The 23,000-nt window shown below is 38.0% G+C and overlaps 1 protein-coding gene across 2 annotated transcripts in view; it reads right to left on the bottom strand.

Moving 5' to 3' along the window:
• The window catches only part of LOC127422473 (roundabout homolog 1-like), a 375,425-nt gene that overhangs the window by 6,442 nt on the left and 345,983 nt on the right, over window positions 1-23,000 (bottom strand). For both annotated transcript variants that reach the window (XM_051666005.1, XM_051666006.1), the window contains 10 exons: window positions 20,673-20,873; window positions 16,422-16,448; window positions 15,040-15,082; window positions 12,881-13,035; window positions 9,242-9,616; window positions 7,383-7,493; window positions 6,067-6,202; window positions 5,025-5,264; window positions 3,915-4,381; window positions 2,910-3,074 (listed from right to left, as the gene is read on the bottom strand). In XM_051666005.1, coding sequence (XP_051521965.1) covers window positions 2,910-3,074; window positions 3,915-4,381; window positions 5,025-5,264; window positions 6,067-6,202; window positions 7,383-7,493; window positions 9,242-9,616; window positions 12,881-13,035; window positions 15,040-15,082; window positions 16,422-16,448; window positions 20,673-20,873 — 1,920 coding nt within the window. The remainder of the gene's footprint in view (window positions 1-2,909; window positions 3,075-3,914; window positions 4,382-5,024; window positions 5,265-6,066; window positions 6,203-7,382; window positions 7,494-9,241; window positions 9,617-12,880; window positions 13,036-15,039; window positions 15,083-16,421; window positions 16,449-20,672; window positions 20,874-23,000) is intronic.

Below are 23,000 nucleotides of genomic sequence, written 5' to 3'. Positions count from 1 at the left end.
CAGGTGGTGGAGGATGAATCCCAGTTGCCTCCACGTCTGAGATTGTCAACCCGCGCATCTTATCATGTGGCTTGTTGAGCATGTTGCCACGGAGACATCAGCTTCACGCCATCCACTGTGGCAACCACGCTCAACTCACCATGCGCCCCACTGTGAACGAACCACGTTATAGCGATCACGATGAGGTTACCCCATGTGACTCTACCCTCCCTAGCAACTGGGCCAATTTGGTTGCTTAGGAGACCTGGCTGGAGTCACTCAGCACACCCTGGGATTTGAACTAGCAAACTAGCGAACCCCAGCGTCTTTAACACTGAGCTACCCAGGCCCCCAATTGTGTGGAATCTTAAATATTTCTTATATTATGTCATACTACATTTTTCAAAATCACACAGAGGGGTAATCACTAGCACGCAAGCAACAGTGAGAGAGGAGCAGTCTATTTTATTTATAAGAAGTTTTTTGCACCTGCATTCCAATCTACATCTTGATGTAATCCTTCGTCGTGATCACGCAGCGTGTTTTCATCAGCTGAAAGGGAGGCTAAACACTATTAAAGTGTGACGAGACTCGTGCTGCATGTGCAAACCGTTCACGCATCACAAGCCGATCAACTATTTAGCCTTTTTTTGTGAATCGCACCTGCAAAATCCTAAAACTTTGTTTCCAGGTTTAATTTATATTTTCATTAAAAAAAAAAAAATGCAACCTCTTTGCTTAAATAAAAATCATCCCCTGGGACACGAAAATGCCTGAAATTGAAGAAACACCCTTGTAACAAACAGTTGTAATGAAAAACCTCCAGCCAGCATCTTTCAGAATGCCAAAACAACAAATTGTCCTTGAAACCTAAACAATAGCTTCGTAGAAGGAAGAAAACTGGGAAAAAGAGGGAGGAACATGGATGGAAAGGCTGGCTCTTCTCTCTAGACAGAAGTGGAGGCAGATGAAAGGTTAACGGGGCCTTCTGGAGGAGGATGAGATAATAAGCCTGGTGTCACCCAAAGAACTGAGCAAACAAGAGCAAAATTAACAGAGGCGGGGGTGTGTGTGTGTTTGATGCCTGGTATTTGGGGGTTGGTAAGCAATCTGTGTTTCACATCATTTAGTTTTGAGTGTGTTTATGTGTCTAAAGACAGCGATTTTCTTTTTCGGCATGTGAAATACAGTATTGAACCCTCCCATACAGTGTAACACACAGTAGGCCTATCAAATCAAATCACACATTCAACAGAAACTCAAACTGACACAGACAGATCAATCTGGGTCTCTTCAGTGGCCCGTAGCGAACAAAAATTAGGAGAGAGAGGTAGCGGAGAGGAGATTAGAAGAGGGGGAGGAAGAGATTACGGGGGGTGAAGGACAGATGAGAGGGGCTAGTTGATCTGATAGAGCTGACCGTGGTCTGTGTGTGTCTGATATTAAATCGTACTGTCAACACACAAGAACAACTGACTCAGTGATGAGACGCAGCAGATGATAGCGTGTGCACAAATACACACACAAACACACATAAATAAACAAACTTCCAAACTTTTATATGTCTGTGTAAACGCTTGCTTTTCCAGTTCAACATGCAAATCACACAACACATTTAAAAAAATAAAAATCGGGGGCCTGGGTAGCTCAGCGAGTATTGACGCTGACTACCACCCCTGGAGTCACGAGTTTGAATCCAGGGTGTGCTGAGTGACTCCAGCCAGGTTTCTTAAAGAACCAAATTGGCCCAGTTGCTAGGGAGAGTAGAGTCACATGGGGTAACCTCCTCGTGGTCGCGATTAGTTGTTCTCGCTCTCAATGGGGCGCGTGGTAAGTTGTGCATGGATCGCGGAGAGTAGCATGAGCCTCCACATGCTGTGAGTCTCCGCGTTGTCATGCACAACGAGCCACGTGATAAAATGCACGGATTGACGGTCTCAGAAGCGGAAGCAACTGAGACTTGTCCTCTGCCACCCGGATTGAGGTGAGTAACCGCGCCACCACGAGGACCTAGTAAGTAGTGGGAATTGGGCATGCCAAATTGGGAGAAAAGGGGATAAAATAAAATAAATATATAAATAAATACTGCAACCAAATGATTTTCATGACATTTGGTTCTGTTAAGGTCTCTTCTTCAAGTAAATAAAAGTTATTTATGGAATCATTAAGAGGGTTAGTTACAAAAAAATAAAAAATTCTGACATCATTTACTCACTCCCATGTTGGTCTTCTGGGGAAACAAAAGGAAACGTTAAACCTTAACCATTTATTTTCGTTGCATCTTTTTTCATATAATGAAAGTAAATGATGACTGAGGCTCTAACTTTCAATCTATTACCTCATTTTGTGTTCCATGGAAGAATGTTAGTCACATACAGGTTTGGAACAACATGAGGGTGAGTAACTGATGACAGATCTTTTTTTTTTTTTTTTTTTAATTCCTAATAATTTCCATCTCTACACACATACACAAAAATGACCTTTCTAACTGCTTTGGCACCTGCTGCAATTTCTTTAGAGACTGGAGCAGCAGTCGTTCCTTATGACTCACAGAAGCTGGACAGAATAGTCCCACGAGATTGACCCCACCATCCTCTCTTTTTTTACAATCCTGCTCAGTATATCTGCAGATTAAATGTGAGGAACATGCAGGGGTGTTGGCATGTGTGTGTGTGTTTTGCTTGCTAGAGCATGGCGGGTGGTCACAAGGGTGTAAGCGGATGCTAGGTTTTGTCAAAAGAGCCCACCCCAAGTATCTATAATATTCTGGTCAATAGATATGTCTTTAGTCCCTCATTCAATTTAAATATGTAGGATTTTCACCCATTTTATCATCCATCAAGTAAAAAACTGTAAGTCTGATCACAAAAAAAGTAATAGCAAAACTTTCCTCAACAAGCATCCTACACTCTCTTTATCAGTGGACGTACCTTCTGTGTAGACCTCTCTGCGCTGGTAGCCTGTCTGAGCAGCTGGATGTTGTTTCTGTCTCTTTAAGGGCCTCCTCTGACCCGGAGCTGCGCTAACGTTACTGTCTGTGGACACTGGGCTGCCTGGACGGTGTCCCGGAGGGAGGTTTTGGTATTTCCGTGCTGCTGGTAAATTAGAGGACAGAGGGTTTGCTTAGTTTAACTCAGTCAAAAGATGCAGATTTGAATACAAATTAAACCAGCCACTGTAGGAAACATATTCTTAATCTGGTTCTTAATATGAGTACAACAGTTAGCATCTCTATTACACTTCATTAGCATTCAATTAGGCAAATATAAATAGCTTTGTTGGGTTTGGTGTAACCTTTAAAATTAAGTCTCAATGGATATGTTAGAATATTTTCCTGTAATTAACAGAAAAGAAAACCTATTAATATAATAATAATAATAATAATAATAATAATAATATATATATATATATATATATGTATATATATATATATAATTAATATAAATATTGCAAAAACATTCATACGTTTTTAATTGCGGCTGAAGTATGTAATCATATACTGTATATATATATATATATATATATATATATATATATATATATATATATATATATATATATATATATAATTTATTTTGAAGAGCACAAACACAAGTAGAGCATTTCACAAAAAAAATACAAAATAAATAAATTTGAATATAGTGCTCAAAATGAGGACTAGACGTATTAAGACACTTTCCAGTTTGATCATTTGTTTATAAAATGTTAATTTTTAGGTGTGATTTAAGTGTGCAAATAATTTATAATTGTATTTCTGCCACAGTGTGAAAATTGCATATTTTAAACATTTATTCACAATGCTGCACACTTAAGTGTAAACGCGTTTGTTTTTCCAAACTGAGGCACAGGTCAAATTTTATATCTGTTGTAACCAAATATTTAATTTAATACAATAGAATATAATTTGTGAAAATGTGAAAACTCATTTCTAATACCTCCAGACACTGGCAGCTGACCTTTTCCAGAATGTTTAGCCACTCGTAGCCCAGCATACTCGGCCGCAGCCGCCACGGCCTGGGCGAAATCAGCATCGGTGAAAAAAGATCCGTCCGATGAGCTAACGACGCTAGATCGTCCCGATGAAGCGTTATCTTCCTCTGAAGCTGAGCCCCAGCCGTTAATCATGGACCCGGTCACGGAGCTCTCCAGATCACAGGTGCTGGAGGCTGGGGTCTGCTCGAGCCCTCGCAAGAGAGCCCTCTGCTGGGCTAATAGCTGCTGGTGCGGCTGGGTGTGGTGCTGATGGACCTGAGCCACCTCCGCATCTGTCTCGTCACCTTCTTCATCATCCTCCTCTTCCTCCAGGCCATCCGTGTCCAAGCCGAGGGGGCTGGAGATGTAGCCATATGTGTGTGGAGGGGAAAGAGGGCGTGGCGGAGGTGGAGGGCTCACCAAGAGCCGTCTAAAAGAGGAAGACATACAGAAATGTCAAGGATCAAAAGACATACTATTTCAGAAACTATACACAGCCTATGAATGTTTTAAGAAAACATTGCTTATCTGTAAACAGAGTTGTAGAGAGTGGTGATAGTTCATGGAACAAGTATTGAGGGATTTGAACCTACAACCGAGATTAAAACTTACATGCATGCCACAGTTAGCGCTTGCATGACTTCTCATTTATACTAGTCTTCCAGAAATGTAGTCTTCACCGTTTCTGGCAAGTTCAACAATTTGCTAACCCATTGCCAGATTTGAGCAGCTCCCACTGTCATAAATGTAAAAACTTGGTTATACTCGGTTACAGGTTCTATCATGCAGTGGGCAACACCTAAGATTAGTTTAAGGGTGGTCGCAAAAATTTTAGCTTGTATGTGAACACTCAGAATGAACTATCAGATGCCTGCCGCTCCAGCACAGTTTCTGAATGCAAAGCTCTCTGGGTTCACTTTATTTATACTTTTGCGCAAATCCAAATACATGTGATCATTACAGGTTATTTATACATAGCTAATTACATGCAGTGACACTGGGACCAAGTTTGTAGACAAAGGATTTTTTACTTCCTGCTGTCACATTAAGACATTAGCATAACATAGGCATACCTGCGCTCGTGTAGACCGTCTGGGTCCTGCAGCATGGGGTGCATCTCCTCCTGCGGGGATGGGGTAAGGGTCGCAGTAGACTGGTGACTATAGGACACAGCGGCAGGGGAGGAGGCCACTCCTCTCACGGGTGGCGTGGGTCCCCGTTCCAGCTCCACCTCTTCCTCTTCCTCCTCTAGCTCGTTAGGCTGCAGGTACATCCGAGAGGGTGGCAGAGGGCACTGGAGATCTGTGTCATAGCTAAAAAAAAAAATGGTCAGGATCAAAACGTAAATCAGTGAAACTCAAGCATAGATATTTCATACAAATATCATATTTATTTATGTTGTTGCCTAATAATATTTAGTTTAAATGTTTAGCAATAATGTTTTGTATATAATAATAATACTACTGGTAATTTTTAGTAGTATATATAATATGTAATACACAGTAGATTATCAGTTTGAAACCAATCATAGCAATATATAATATTTAGTATTATATTATATTATATTATATTATATTATATTATATTATATTATTTAGTAGTAGAATCTAAAGAACATTGCTCTGAGTAGCTCTGGTTAAGAGCATCTGCTAAATATTTTACATGTAATTTTTAAATGTAAATAATATTAAAGGTGAAGTGTGTAATTTCTGTGCCTTTATCAAGTGTAATTGCAAAAATAATGTCTGTTTTCAAACTGGTTTCCTGAACACTCCCCTGTCTTCCATTGTTGGGGACAAACAGCTATTGGTTGAGTCAAACAGAGCAATGTTTTGCTAGCACCACAGAGCCACAGTGTTACACCTTTGGGGATATCAACCTACAAATGGCTTATTTATAGTTGTCCTATCATATTAAGCTGGGATATGAGAAAGTATTTTAACATTGAAAAAAATCACATACATGACCTTTAACAAATTTACTGTAGTTTTTTTCCCCACTACAATTTAAAGCAAGTGGGGATAAGTAAATTAAATATATAATGCTAATCACAATATATATGCACTACAGGTATACACACTATGTGTAAACACCTGTATGCTTGTGTAACCTCACCTGTTGTCCATTGCGAGGGTGTATTCCTGACACATTGGTGGATTAGCTGGAGGAGGGGGCAGCAGTTCGGTCCAATTCATTGTGTTCTGTTTGGCCTGTTTAGATGTTCGTCCTCCTTTTTTCTGCCCTTGACTTCCTGTACGGTAACAAATGAACAAACAAAACAGAAAACAGTCAAGTGCACACATACACACAAACAGCTATAGTAACTCTCAGCCCGCAATATCTCAAAATTCATAAATTAATTTTATTGCAAACCAAAATGGCTTTATAACCCCTGGTTCATTTCATTTTCAGATTATTTGTTTGCCGAGCTTGATGCATGTGTGAAATAAATGACACTTTTACACTCAGGAAAAGCGACATTAATGACACCCACACCATAATTTATGCGCTGTAAAACGCTTATGCGCATTATCTCTCTATTCGTAATTAACGTCGCACTCTCCATAAAAAAAACAAGTAATTTTTCAAAAACTAACGCTCTCCATTGCCCAGAGGAGAGGCAGAGTGAGAGGGCATTAAAACAGAAACATCGGAGGCCAATTAACAGAGAGGAATTAAAATTCAGAGTCAATGAGCTATGAGGACCTCCATGCACTCAGCCCCTTGCTTTAATTACCTGAACTTCAAATACAATATAAAAATAGATACGATGGATTACGGCGGCAGCCTTGCATACGCCGCAGAATGGGGCTCATTTATCTTTGTCCCGCAACAAACACTGGCTTTCTGACAACATTATTCCCCCTTTCTTTGAGTCCGACGGATGAAAGTCGGAGTAATAAATGACGGTGTGGGAATCACAAAAAACAGGGGGATATCCCCATAAAATCAGAAACATCCAGGCAAAATGTAGCAGAAGTCTGCAGGGAACACAGCTTTAACTAAATGAATTAGGGATAAGGAAGTAATTGATGTTCCATGTTAAAAATCTGCAGCTGTGCACTTCAGAAATTGTTTGAAGGAAGAATCAGCCCATTTTGGGGTTTTTTTCCCTGCAGTTTCACCACAATGAGAAAGCGATTTGTAAATGTCCTGTTTTGCATATGATTTCCTGCCACTTAATGTGATGAAAAGGCTCAGAAATGATGGAAATGAAAAAATTGAATAATGCCATAAATTGCAGGCTTTGTCTGGAGTTCTTTCAAAAAAAAAAAATGTTTTCTAAGAAAATGGTCAAATTGACAGACATACAGATGATGAGAGATAGACAGACAAGACCAGAACAACAGACAGACAGACAGACAGATAGACAGATAGATAGATAGATATTGACAGACAGACAGACAGTTGGATAAATAGATGGATTTTACCAGAGGTGCTGCTTCCCCTGTCCGAGCTGCTGTAGGTGCCTCCAGTGTGGGTGTCCTGGGCCTGGTTATAGGGAATGGTGCCTGAGATGGGGCCCTCACATCGGTAGTGGTCTAAAGGGTTACAGGAAAGAAATGTGTCTTAGCTTTTTAAGGGAATATAAACCAGGCCTTTGTAAAGAAGACTGACTGTAAAGATTGACTAATATTATATATTTTTTTGTGTGTGTGTCTAATAGCTCTTTTATACAAGCAGACACTTTAGAATAGAAAGTTTCAGAGCGGAATATCTAAAAGTCAAGTGGTTAAAGGTTACATGCGGGTTTAGTCAAGCTGTTATGACTTGTTGGTGACTGGGTTCAATTGTCTACTGACTGTGAAATATCACACCCACACGCAGTTAAATTCATGCAATTCAAGTCAAAAAGCAAACACACTGGCCTTTTTAGTAGTACAATATGAGGCAATGGATAATGGAAAGCTTTGAGCTTGAGTTACATTCCCCCTTATTTGTACAGTAATCTAAGATCTCTGATTTCACACTGTTCAGAGACATCCGACACTTCTCAACCTCCCCTTTACCTTTATCGCTGTCCAAACAGTAAATCAACAGCTATAAATGAGGATAAAGATCACAAGCAGTGCGTAGAGTTAAATCACACAGAAGTGCAATACGAGCAGGCCGTAATCCATAAAAAAAAGAAGAGAAAAAAAGAGATGTAAAAGTGAAAGGGCATATGTAAGAATGCCAGAGAGGCCATTGCGAATGAACATTGTGGAACGCTTTTATTATTGTCCAGATATGAGAAGACAATAACACAGCAAGACAAAAGCATAGCAATTTGGCAATGCACCTTTGTAGTTAATCGAGGAAAGCTGAAAAAAAAATATTGGATTCATCGAGAAAAAAAGTTTTTATTCTTTTGTTACTGAAAACTGTAACAAGACACTACAATCACAGTTTTATGTGTTTCTTTGGGGTGTTTGAAATAGGGATGTGCATGAGTAATCAACTAATCAAGTAATCGTTCTGCACCAGACAACACAAATATCGCAAATTCATTTTCCTTTGCACATCTGCCTGTTGTGGGCAATGCTGAATTATCCTGTACTTTCTCTCTGAATCTTTCACCAAATCTCGCAGTTGCAAGTGAGTCCACTGGGGGCGCTGTGTCGGTGTCTTTGTGTGCTTTCAAGCAAAGCCCAAGTGTGGCAAAACTTAATAATATTTGATTCTTATTGAATTCTACTGTATTGGTATTCGGTTTATGTTGAAGTCATGTGTACCAACGGACGAGGATCTGTTTTTATGGTGGAAAGGAAAGCAAAGCGGTACGAGAAACTTGGAAGCTTATCAGACCTGTTTGTGCGTTAAATATCTTAACAAGGGCAGAGCGCATTTAATAAAAAGCCAACTTTTACCACTTGTTTTTCTGAATAATAACATGTGAAATGATAAAAATGTCATGGCCTTTATGTAGAATCAAAGTTTATATATGTGCATTATCATAATGGTGTTAGTATTGGTTTCTGTGTAAGCTCCGGGTGAGTGCAAATATTTTTACTGTTATTTTTAAATAATTTTTATCCCCCCAAAAGAAAAGCATAGTTTGTTTTGAAACCGTTCTTGGTAATGTTTGTGAATAAAACTAAATATAAATTCCACGTATGTGTCATACTTGATATTTTTAACTGACATTTTTAATTTAAGAGTAATTCATTACTTGTTTTTTTTTTTTACTCCCACCCCTAGTCTTGGTATCACTTTTTACAAATATATATATATATATATATATATATATAAATGCTTTAACTTTTTGGGGTACAGTCACCCCAGACCGCAAGGAACTCCACAAACTCACCCTTATTCAGTTTGTTTTGTTCCATGATGTTGTACTGAAGTGGTACAGTGATGTCAGACTGTTTCTGAGGGGTTCCCTGGCTGCCCTTCCAGCTTTGTTTCTCATTGAGGTCAGCACTTCCTCCTCCACTTCCTCCACTGCTGCTGTTCACATTGTTGTTGGCCAGGCTGGACTGGATGAGTTGTGTGGTGGCGTAGGGCGTAGGTTGACCACCGGGCCCTACAAAACGGCCGTCCTTTAGGTTGGGGCTGTTGAATGTCTTCATCTCGTTGATCTTGTTTGAGAGATCCACGTCGCTGTAGAGACCCGTGTCTGGAGCCAGGAGGTTGCTCGCCTTGTTGTCTATCTGATTGCTGTAGTTGGCAATGCAATCGGCTGGACGATAGAAAAGGCATAAAACATTTCGAATCCAAAGGACTTTAGTATGCTGTTTAAGATCTGGGCAAAGAGTCTCTGTGGTTAAGAGTTTTTTTTGTGACTTGTATAATACCGATCATATCATATTTGGCTAGATTTTTAAGATGTCCTCTAAGACAATGTAATTGTTGTCTGAGGGTAACTGACACGAGTTGGCAAAATTTTTGGAAAATTGGAAATCATAGCTTGTTGCCAATTTTGAACTGGACCTGATTCTAAAGCTCTGTTCTCAAACCTAGTGATCTACCTTGCTGCCTACATAGGAAGCTGCATTCTAAGGTAGCATCCTAAAGTCATGGAACCTCAAGTGACCCATCTGGAACACCCTACATAGTCAGCAACTCAGTGTGCCAAACAAAAAGCACTCCGCATGGGAGATTCGACTCGTTAAGGATAAAGGTGACACTGCTTTACAATTTGGTCAACATTAAGTAACTTAAAACAGCCCTCATACAGGAGCAGCCTCTGCAGGCAGCTTACTAGGTTTTAGAACAATGTGTTATTGTGGGTTCTGAAACACTGGTTGAACTGAAGTTGCTTTAAACAAAAGGACATATACAGAATCTAAGAAAGTAAGCGCTCAGCGAACACACTGTGGTAGACCCTAGGTTGGTTTAAATATATGCTAATTACCTGCATATCAAAGATGATGTTTTCGGAAGAAACGCAAGCTAATATCCTAACATCAACAATCGAAACCACAAATTCTGGGATAACTTGGAATACTTGAAATTCAAATACTAAGATAACACTCTTTCAGCCAAAACCCCTCAGTGCTTACACTGTACAGTCTTTCTTTTACTTCAACAGCTTCGTCTTCTCGTCTATGACACAAGCCTAGCATGTCACTCTGAGTTACCCGAGCAGCCAAAAGAAAGGCAGCCTGCCTCATCAAGCAGGATGTTCTAACACGTCCGAATCAAAAGCCTCCGAAAAGAGGAATGCTGTGAAAGACCATCCTCTGACAGATCCAATTTTCCACGGCTCATAAAATATTCAAATCCTCCGCAGGATCTGAGTGAGCAGCTTGGTGCGTAAATACCAGGGCCTCCCATTGGATGGATTTTGTGCAGCTTGTGCTTCCATAAGAAGGAACGCCTCGGCACTTCAAAGCTTGACGTATCAATGATAAAAGATTCTCCGGAATGAGACCAACTAAGTTGTCTTTCCAGAGAAGCCCTGTGGGTACTGATCCATTTAATATCCTGGAGATTTTTTAGTATTTGGCACACCAGGCAAGCGGCTGTCAAGCTTTTTAAAACATCATGCCGTGAGAACCACTCAAAATTTATCCTTCATTCCTTCTTCGACGAAGGTGACAAGGATAAAATCTAGTGTTAGTGAAAACACACACCCATAAACAAGAATATCCAAGGTAAAGCAAAGCTGTTTTGAAGCCTTATCCAAATTTCTTCCTGGTATGTCCAAACATAATGCTAACCAGCACTATGTCTAACCATGAATATGGCATCTAACCATGAATATGGCATCTAAGATCGTAGCTTCAATAGAAATGCATTTTATAAAGGTATTGGATACATTTAAGGGTTCTTTTATGAATGAAATACTCTGCCGCATTAGCCAACAGCTTAGTCTCACCAGCTGATATCTCAGAACAAAAGCTACTCGTAGTGACATGTAAATATCGTTAAATGAATCAACACTGACACCGCTGTCCAAACTCAGAGTGCTGTGTGAGAATGGGGTGACTGTGTATATTAACACCACTTTGTCACTTTCAGTATCTGAGTCTCTGTTTATCCTGGGACTCTAGAGTTAACCTGGCTTCTTTTGTTTTTAAAGTAACTTGGTGACTCCTGAAATAATGCCATCTGGGGGTGCTCCATCACTCTTTCTCTTTCTGTTTCCTCTCTCTTAGGTCTATTCTGACCTCTGAAACTGCTCCTGGTTTTCTGAATAAGTGAGCACTTAGAAAAAATTGCATTAACGGTGGTATGGAAATCAGTTCGCTGATTGGATTAGCTGGAATACGACCTACAGGGCCTTTTCAACATTTAGCCTTAAATGTCTTCATTCCAACAATTCACATATGCAGTTGTCTTTGACAAAGAAAGGACACAATACTTATGCTTATGCTGTGTGTTCCATTCAACTCACAAAGTCGATATTTCCAACCTCTGACTTGGAAAAGAATGGAAATTGTTGCCAGACTTCCAAGTTGAGAACTTGAACTTAAACCAACAACCATGATTTCACCGAAAAGCAGCTCTATAATGTTACACAAACATGGCAAACAACTAACTGACTAACTAATGTTGTGTGTGTAAGTCTGTGGGTTTTTCCACTCATTTTATTGTTTGCCAGGTGTAATCGATTAGAAAAGTTAATGCCTAAAGCCCACTATACACTGTAGGATTTTTACAGTCCTTTAGGATTGTTGCTTGTCAGACTGTACGATATGAACGCATTGATATTGCCATGGCACACTGTGCAACATTATGTCAGATGGTACGATACACATCGTAGCTGACTGGGGTCCCAATCGTCCCAAACAGTGAAGTGACTCACTTACATTGCGGGAGCATATTGCTGAAGTGGTACACTTTTCTCCAAGTATTTTTTTTTAATATAAAATGAAAAGAAGAATAATCATTGAAAGAGCTTGAGTAGAGTGATAACTGGGCACAAATGTTGCTATGGTGGTGCAAACGCAGAGCAGGTTTCTTTCCAAGTGAATTGGACTGCGAGAGCGGAGCGGACTTTCTCATCTGGTCGTCATAATAGCAGTCACACAATAAGGCTGCAAAGCTAAATTTCTGACACTGCCAGAACTTAGTTAGAGGCTAAAGATCATCGCAAAGGCTATTAATCGGCCGTCTGTGAACATGTTACACTGAACATTGTAAGATTGCTGATTTTGCCCTACGATGACAGAAATCCTTTAGGATACCCGAAATTTGTCTCAGATGGCAGAATCGTGGCCAGAATCGTACAGTGTGTACCGGGCTTAACTCATTAACAATCCGCACAATTTTAGGTATCATTTATGTCCACAGCACAATCAATTCATTTGTTTGTTTAAATCCCTAACCCTAAGTATGGCATCAATGTATCACTTTGTTTAGAGCATTTTACGGAATGATTTGTCTGGATGTTGGAGATAACGAGTTGGAACTTCCAACATCTGTCTTTGAATGGAACACAGTGTCTTAGTACACAATACATTTGAGAAAATAGACACACTCTTGCTCACACACTCACCTGGGCGGCTATAGGTAGCTAGGTTGCTGTCGCTGTTGCCGTTGCTGCCAGTGCAGCAGTTGATGGTGCAGTCGTTGTGATTGGAGCAGCTGTTTGGCCAGGTGTCCGCCAGCCAGGGCTGAGTGGCCGTCTCACCTATATTCAACAAACCCGGCCTGAAAACACACATACAACCTGATTTATTTCATACTTCAACATGGAAATGGTAAAACACACAAGGCACAGTGTCCAAGAGGGTCTGATGACCAAGATTAGAAGTGTTCAGTGCTGTTTATCCATTTGTATTGATTCAACAGAGGACAGGAAAAACTGGATGGAGAACAGATTTGGGAAATACTGCATGCCAGATTCAAAACCTTTTTATATAGATCTCCTTTAATAAAACAAAATAAAGGGGTCACTTTTTTTAAAAAGTGGAAAAAAATGTCGTAAAAACACATTTTTCTTGAGGGAATGAAATAAAAATTAATTAATTAATTTAAAAGGGTTTTTATCATGCAAACTGTCAAAGTGTTTAACCAACAATAAAAAAAGAAAAGAAAAAAAATCTAGATAAACTTGTCGACATTAAACATTACATTAAACAGGAATCAACCCCCCCCACCACCCCCACCCCCCCACCCCCCACACACACACACTGTGCTGAACGGATTGAGTTTGCTTGACTTGCTCATGGCTAATGACACTGTTTCCCCGAGGCCTTGTGACCGTTAGATCTCTGTGTGGATTACCCAAACGCTAGAGAACATTTCTGTTCCAGCCTGGGGAAAAAAACAACACAAATCAACCAAGTCATTGATGAAGAAAGGAGCCCAGAGCTCTTAGTGCATGCCAGTGTGTCACAGTGTATCACTGTGATCTCAAAAGCTGGAGGAGGTTCTGGATAAACACATATATGAATACGTTCAGAATTGCTCACAATAAAGCGCAACAGAATTCAGATCCTTAATTTATTCTATACATTTTTAGTTCCACCACAAAAAAATAAAAAAATAAAAAATAATAAATGTTATTTATATTTTTCCTAAATATATTTGGTTAATTATACATTATTATTACTATTATTATTATTATTATTATTAATAATAATAATAATAATAATACATATAAAACAAATTAAAATGGTTTAATAAATAATAATAATAATATATTTATAATTTTTTATATTTTTATTTAAAAATATTCTTTAATTAAACATTTACTATTATTAATTATGAAACAAAAAATAAAATATATTAATAATAATAATTAATACATTTTATTTGTTTCAGAAAAGTATATATTTATATATTTCATTAATATGTTTTATTACCTAAACATGTATTATTAATATAAAACAGATAAATACAATACAAATGCATGAAAATAATCATGATAAATGTTATTTATGTCTCTTGAGCCCTGTTACAGAATGTTATAGACCATCAGTTCAGCTCACATTAGAAACCTGAACTAGAGTGATTAAAAAAAAAAGACAAGGGAAGATTTTTCCAGGGATGGGCATCAAAGACACAAAAAGCACATCAAAGCCAAAGTTTTGTGTAATGAATCTTCAATGTGATTCTTCAAAGTACATGGCTTCCTCTCTTGCCGTTTCCCTGCAGCAGTGTCTGCTTTTTTCTTGTATCTTTCTAACACAACCCAACTGTGTCTTTTAGCTTCAAAAAGGCTAAAATCTTTCCTGTATACAAGGGCAAAGCAGCGTGCAATGAAAAGACAGACTTCAAAAGACAATGCATAGAATACATAATGTGACAATTCTAAGTATCCTATCTTAAAGGGATTCTCTTCAGAAACTATTCAAATGTATGTTGACATACACACATACATGTATATATGCATGGGCACAGCAAAATTTTTACACACTCCCACACATACACATTCCAGAGTTATTTGTTGTAATTAGTTAAAAGTGGTGCAATGTCACAAATGACTGAATTAACAGGGTAGAAACTTAGGGCTTGTGTCTCATTTGTGGTTTTGCAGGGCACTGTCTCAATGCACAACATCCAAAGCATTATTGCAAAGACAAAAATGCCCTCTAGTGTCAATAAAATGCAACTACAATGCAAGTACACACCCTCCATGTAGATTTTAGTGGTTGAAAAACATATACATTGAAATTTGAATATGAAGGTGTTTAATAACTAAATGTGTACCTTCCCGCACTGCTCACAGCCTCTCCTCCTCTCTGATAGGACACTGCAGATAAAAAAAAGTACATTAATAAAGAAAAACAACAACATAGAAAACATAAAACTCATTAAGTTATTTGAATATGCACAAGACCGAATGAGATTTGAAGATTTTCAGCTAATAATGACTAAAAGTTCAGCCTATTCCTCAGACAAAGCTATCGTCTGGCTTCAGAAGACTTAGAATATAGCACGCAAGTCATCCAGACTAGTAATATGACACATTCTTGGTGTTTTTTTGGAAGTTGACAGACCCAGGAAAGACAACCAGGATATTCTGAAAAACGTCTCCTTTTGTGTTCTAGTAAGAAAGTCATACGGATTTTGAACAACATGAGGGTGAGTAAATGGTGACAGGATTGCCATTTTGGATTAACTATTCCTTTAACACAAAGGCTACAAAGGATAATTTTGTTTCTGATTGGCTGCAGGGGTGACAAAAAAAAAAAAAAAGAAAAAAAGAAAATATATATATATATTTAAGTAAAGTCAAATATGTATTTAAAATCCTGCATTTAATATAAAGTTGTGGGAGAAATTTTTTTTTTCTTTGCAATTACAACTGAAAATAAGCTGAAAAAAGTAACCCACTCTCTCTGTATCTATCAATTTTTTCCACCCCTCCCTTCTCTCATCACTTTGATAAAAACCTCTCAAAAGCAGGTGAGTCAACAGTGGCTACAGAAATATAAATAAACTATTGAGACCAACAAGCGTGAGATGTGTATGACAATATGAAAGGGCCTCTTTGTTATTTGCTGGTATGGTAAAGTCAGCCAAGTTCACAGCCAATCAACATGCTAGGACGGGTCGTCTCTCTCTCTGTCTAATTGGCCACAAGACTTCTGATGTCACCGCCTCCATTTCTGGCCGAGGCGTTAGGGAGGCGCTGGCGCTGGCGCTGTAGCCTCTGCCAGTTCTACCAGCCCTCTTAAGTCAAGCACTCTCCTCTTTTAACATTTGCCTCCCGCATTCTCTTGTGTTTTTTACGTCTTTTTATGCAGACGACTTTGTGCAACTGGCTTTTCTTTGTTTTAACTTTCTTAAGTTTTCTTTGATTATCCGTGTAAACCTCAGACTGGTTTAAGGGTTCCTTTTTTTTTTTTTTTTTTTTTTTTGGTGGAAGATGTATTTTTAACCAGAGAAGTTGTAAAAAAAAAATCCTTTACTTGGTCTCATGTTGTTTCAAACCTGTATGACTCTCTTTCTTCTGGCAACAAAAAAGGTGAATTTCTGAAGAATATCCTGGCCTCTCTTTTCCATACAGTATAAGTGAATGGGAAGTGGTCAATGTCTAGGTATTGTAGGATTATTGGCATTGAATGGAGTGAGGAAGGTGTGATTACCTGTGGGTGTGAAGGTGAAAGAGGGAACTGCAGAACAGAGAGGAAAAAAAAGAAAATCATGAGATTCATAATCATGATTCAAAACATTAGTTATTCATCATGTCAGTATAGTGCATTAAATTTACATTTATATGCATAAAAAACACTCATTATTTGAAGATGTTTTCAAAAGGCAGTTGTTATTAATTATATTTTACAGTGTCAAATGTAACACCTGTTACCAATTACTCAGAACATTGAAACTTTATCATAAAATACATTTAATTACGTTCTGTGTTTTCTGAACTGAGTGGTTTTACAGTTGTGGGTTTGTGTGCTTGATATATATATATATTAAAATACAGTATATATGAATGTTTAAGTGAGTGTATTTGTCCTTTTTGCCTTTACTAGTTCATTTAAATTTTTATTGTAGTCTCTCAATGTTTTAAATATTCGGTAAATGATGGAAATGTTCAATTAATGCATCCTCTGGTGACATCGGATGGGAAGGTTTTGTGCAAAGCTACACACGGATGGGGCGCTTTATCAACTTTGACTTAAATTTATCATAACACATGCCTCAATCTGATAGAAATCTACTTTCTTTCATGTTGATCAAAGTCTCCATTGAGCAAATGAACATGGCTGATGAGGGCAGAATCAATCTAAACAATATGGGGTCAGAATTTATAATAAACAGCCCATCAGAAACATCAAAGTATTCTTGCAGGAAGGTCTTGCTCGCGTCGACATCAGACGTGTTTTTACTGGCTGCGTTACAACCGATAGATCAGAATTCAACACCTGCTGTCTTCACCTTCTCATCTTTGCCTATTTACGGGAAAACAACCTTTAAAATTGTCAGCCGCCATCATCCCTTTAAAATGACATGTTTATCGGCGGTGCTTTGAGAAAAGATAGATTGAGGCGTTTTGATGATTTTATCCTGTGGGCATGAAGATTTTGAAGCCAAAGTAGATTGACACTCGTCGGGCCAAATGCTGCATGGGAAAATAATAATGTGATGGATGATAAATAAATCAAATTTCGGAGGAAACTAAATGACTGGCAGGGCTCGTAAGGAGAGGTCTGGAGATGATCTCGCTGCTGTAGGCAATTGAATATCCTTCCAATACATAAACACACAGATTTACTTAGCTATCTACACTGCAAAAAAATCAGTTTCTTAATCAGTATTTTTGTCTTGTTTTCCAGTAACAATATATAAACATCCTTAAAAGAAGATAAATTGAGTTGGAGAGCCAAACTGTGTCAATAAGGCTTGTTTTCAGATAATATGTTTTAAATTAAATTGATTTTTCCTACCCCATTGGCAAATTGTTTTTCGTGTTTTAAGCTTTTCTTGTCAGATTTATGGTTGAAACAAGGCCGTTTGGCAGTGGGGTTAAAACAAAATGAACAAATGATAGATTCTCTGAAAACAAATCTTAATATCTAATGTGATTTTGCTTCTCAAGTAAATGTATCTTGTTATACATTTGTTATACAAAAATATATACAGTATATACAATACTGTGCAAAAGTGTTAGGCACATAAGATGTTTCACAAAAGCATTTGTCTTAAGATGGTTATTTATGTCTTCAGCTTTAGTATGTCAATAGGAAATATAAATGTTAGACTCCCAAACATTACTTTTGCAAATATAATAGAACAGAAATGAAGAACAGGGAACCCTGCAACAGATGTCATGGCCTCCACAAAGCCCCCACTGAACATCGAGTTAGTCTGGGATTACATGAAGAGACAGAAGCAATTGAGACAGCCTAAATAGATAGAAGAACTGTGGTGAATTCTCCAAGAAGTTTGTGGTCACACCAAATATTGATTTAGCTTGTTTTATGTTTACTGCATCTTGTATGATGTTAATTGATATATGAAAACTATTTATGGCATTATTTTTGAAGACATCCTCACTATGCAACAGTTTTCACAAGTGCCTAAAACTTTTGCACAGTACTGTATTTTCTTTTTCTTATTACACAGCTCATATTTACTGGAAAACAAGACCGAAACACTGATAAAGACAATGATTTCAGGTCCTTGATTCAACGTCAACCAAAAGTGCAAGTCGTAACTTGTTCATGTGCACAAAAACGTTACTATTGTACGTACTGAAGTTATGGGCTAACAGCCTTTTCATGTTGTGTAAAACATGTTTTATAACGAAAACAAATAAACTAATCACACGCGATCAGAAATTAGAACGTTTGTTTTGGTAGGAACTGACATTCATGCGAAATATCTTAAAAAAGCCGCCTGTCAATCTTGTGCACTTGTTAGATCAAGATGTTGTCGAGTCATCCTGCTAAATGAATTCAGGTGCTCTCAACCTTGAAAAATGGACATATTCATTTGGTTTTTCATTGTGCTCTTGCGGTCGACACGTTCAATTAACTTGAATGCAGCCCAGCCTTCGGAGTCTATGAATGCTGAGACTAATGAATAGCTTGGATCTTTTCCTTTTAGATTCCTGCCAATAAACATTCCATTAGCAACATGTCCTTGAGACATGCTAGCTAGCACACATCAGAAAAAAAAATGCCATTGTTCTGTTCCCCATCTCCGTCATCTCTTCAAGTGAAAGAGAAAAGTGAATGAAGGCAAATGAGGCTCTGAATTCTGACTGGCATGTCTCAGCTGTGATTCATCAGAGTCAAAAGAGGAAACTGTGTTTTGAAACATGGAAAAAATATGGAATTCTATGGCAACGACCCTGAAGGCAGGGATCAAACTCATCTAAATTAGGAAAATGGGAGCAATTTATGAAAAACCTTCTGTATTCCCACACTAGGTTTAATAAAAGACCCTGACATTTTGGATTAAACCTGAGATTAGAGAGTACAAACGCAAGCAGCTGTAAAGCTCGGGGCAAAACATTAAACCAGAGACACTTCGAAGACTGAACTGGATTCAGTCTATTATGCCTGTTTTGTGACTGATGTTTTGTGCTACTAGAGAGGATGAAAACAACATATGATTTTGTAACTAGCCTGCTACTCATCTCATACATGATGTGTTATTAAATTATTACCATTAAAATTGTCACCATGGCACAATGAAAAATCTCAACCCTTTCCAAATGTTCTTTAAAGTCAATCGTCGTTTTTATGGTCATTTTAGAGTTTTAATGTTTACGCCGTTACGTCATCATGGCAACAAAGTTGTAAAATTGGATAACTTTACACAGAAAAGGTTAGCAAGCAATTTTATTAATGCTAACACACATATTGTTTATGTCTTGTGGCTATACCTTTGAAACAGTGAGTATTTTAACATTTACGGATTGGCCCTGTAACCCGGATTTTTTTTTTCTCCCCTTTTCTCCCCAATTTGGAATTCCCAATGCGCTCTAAGTCCTCGTGGTGGCGTAGTGACTTGCCACAATCCGAGTGGCGGAGGACGAATCTCAGTTGCCTCAGCTTCTGAGACGTCAATCCGCGCATCTTATCATGTGGCTTGTTGAGCGCGTTACCGCGGAGACATTGCGCATGTGAAAGGCTTCACGCTATTCTCTGCGACATCCACGCACAACTCACCACGCGCCCCACCGAGAGCGAGAACCACATATTATAGCGACCACGAGGAGGTTACCCCATGTGACTCTACCCTCCCTAGCAACCGGACCAATTTGGTTGCTTAGGAGACCTGGCTGGAGTCACTCAGCATGCCCTGGATTCAAACTCGCGACTCCAGGGGTGATAGTCAGTGGCAATACTCGCTGAGCTACCCAGGCCCCCGACTTTTGCTTTTTTTAATGAAAATTAGGGATGAGTCGAAATAATTTTTTCTGGTAATCAACATTGTGTGACAAATGCTCTTAATTGAGCTTAACTTGTATTGAACCTGGAATATTCCTTTAAAGAGATAGTTCACCCAAAAACGTAACCTTTTTATATTACAACCTTTAAATTACTGTGCTTACTATTGCCAAGATTTTAGAATTACCTACAACAACTGCATTACATACTGTATAGCAGTAGCCTAAAACAATGTCTTATCAGCTATTAGGCAATTCGTTTACATTAATTAATAGCCTTTATGGCATTGGTGATGTCAGCAGCTAAGGAAAGTCATTTCAGAGCAAGTTATTACATTTTGATGAATGTTTACGAAAACAAACATTTTTTTGTTTGTTTGTAATAACACGCAATGATAAAACACACGATTAGAATGTGTATTGAGAAAGTAAAAAGGGTAAATTCGATTTCTTTGACTTTTGAACCCAGTAGAAATGTGCATATACTGACCTTTGCGGATACCAGCGTAGCTGCTGCTGAGGCCGTTCCTCTTCTTACGGTGACGGTACAGCCAGATACTGAAGACCATGAGAATGATCCAACATGCCGCGCCAATTCCCGCGATGAACGCCGGCTGCCGAACCACATCTGAGATCTGCTGAGAAATCGTGTTTTCCACATCCAACGGCGAAACCATACGGCCCGAAGAGTCTGGGACAAAGATGTGAATAGAGGGACATATGAGATATATAAACAGAGGAAGGGCATCGAAAAAGTATTATCTTATACACTCAATTTAGATTTTTTTTTTTCACCCATTTCACTTTTTTCAGATCATTGAAAAAGATACAGCACAAAAGAAATAGCACACTTTTCCTCAATAAGCCACACAATTTGAGGTATCATTCAAGTCCATATGAAAAACACTATATAGTTTTGCTCAGAGCTGTTTATTTCCTCTATTATAAGTCATATCTATAGTATGATTAATGTTGCAATTTATGCTAATTAACGACTCAAGCAAAATTTGAACTGGAATAAGACTTGAATACAAAGTAAAACAAGAGCTCTGTTTCTATAGTTTATGAAAATGAATTAAAAATGAGAAAGGCTGTGTGGAAGATTTTTTTTTTTTTTTTTTTTTTTACATTAAAGAGAGCTTGGGTTGTCCCCCCAAAAGAAATGTCTTTCTGTTGACTTGTTTCTTTTTTCATCTTTCCCCCTTCCTCTCTTCGTTTCATGTGGGCGTCACTTTCATCTTCTTGTAGAATATTTTCTCTCTGTTTCTTGCAGCTGGGGGCAAAAAGGTTCCCCGAAACTTGTATTCTCCTCTATGGCTGGGTGATTTATTGAAAACCGGTATTCACAATATATACATAATGAGTTTGTTAAAGTGAAGATCGCAATGATTTTAATGCGCTTTTTATTTGCCCATTAGGTTTCCAAAGGCTGCATCATTATTCTAGTTTCATGATTCTTCCTGGTCTTGTAATAAAATATGAGAGCGTTTAAGTCAGAAATGTTAACATCTCATTTTTACCCATTTGTATTTATTTATTTTTATTCCTTGACTTTGTTAACATATGGTATCTGAAAATACACAAAAAATGTCAACCATTTTCTTCAAATTTCATTTTCACTTCACTTTGTTACAAAAAATCCCAATCCTTTAGATGAATACATATGTGGATGTGTGTTTGCACACTCAAAGTCCTCGGACATATGCACACACACACAATTAACACACACACACAAACACACACACATTCACACACGATGTGTGTTGAGGGCCCTTATGTGCATCGTCTCTCCATGTATACTCTTTGAGGAATATTTCAAGATCTACTTATCATATTATGTTGTGATCGGGCTTGTTTGAATCGGGATAGTCTGCTGTAAGTAATGTAATGTCATTTCTATGTTATATGTGTGTTTCAGGAAGTAATAAGGAAAAAACGTGACAAAAAGACACTCCTGTTTATTATATTTATGTGTGTCTGTGGGAATTTCAAACACTAATACTTACTGCAGTTTGGCCTCTGAGTAAAACAAATTTGCTCATTGCATTCTACAAATTGAGACCTTACCATAAGTCATAATTACTAAAAAAAAAAAGTTGATAAAAAGATCTACTGCAATATCTTGGGATAATATATGCAATATGAGAGATTTGAAAACAATCTTTGTGGGCCGGTCATTTTTGACCGGGAACACAAAATGAGTCTGTAGGTTTCAATGGTTTGATTCAAAACTCAGTTTGTGCGGATTTATGGAAGTCTGTGCATGGCAGTTTTCATTTATTAAAATGTTTTAGTAAAATATATATTTAGGTAAATATTACGGTTTGTTACTGTGTGTTGTTACATTGGTGCATATAAATGAAAATGATTAGCATCGATGAAGCGACACATGATAAAAGGTATAGTTTTTGGCCTAACCAGCCACAATCTCGACGAGTGTCAGGACATTCTGTCAATCGTTTGATTTCTATTTTTGTGGCGTTGTGCCAGTCCAAATTCCTGATTAAACATCAAATATGCATTGTGCAACATTATCGCTTTCAGTGTGGACAAAAAATTGCTTGTCGCTGGAATTTATCATGTTGCATCCCGTTAGGAAACAATTTAAATATAATTATTTCAAGTTCATTTAGTGAAAAGGAGTGGAAAACAAGCATTTACATTAAACATTTTTAATCTAATTGGCATCCATGATTGGTTGAAATGCTAGTTCCTCTCATTAAAAAAAAAAAAAAAAAAGACTTTTTAGCCATTACAGAGGAAATACTAAATATTGCAGTACTTATCGAATATAGTCAGCATGCGTTGTTTTTTTATC

Source organism: Myxocyprinus asiaticus, chromosome 31, assembly GCF_019703515.2.
Source record: "Myxocyprinus asiaticus isolate MX2 ecotype Aquarium Trade chromosome 31, UBuf_Myxa_2, whole genome shotgun sequence".
Lineage (NCBI taxonomy): Eukaryota > Metazoa > Chordata > Actinopteri > Cypriniformes > Catostomidae > Myxocyprinus > Myxocyprinus asiaticus.
The sequence above is the reverse complement of the archived record's forward strand: the minus strand, read 5'-3'. Positions and strand labels throughout refer to the sequence as shown.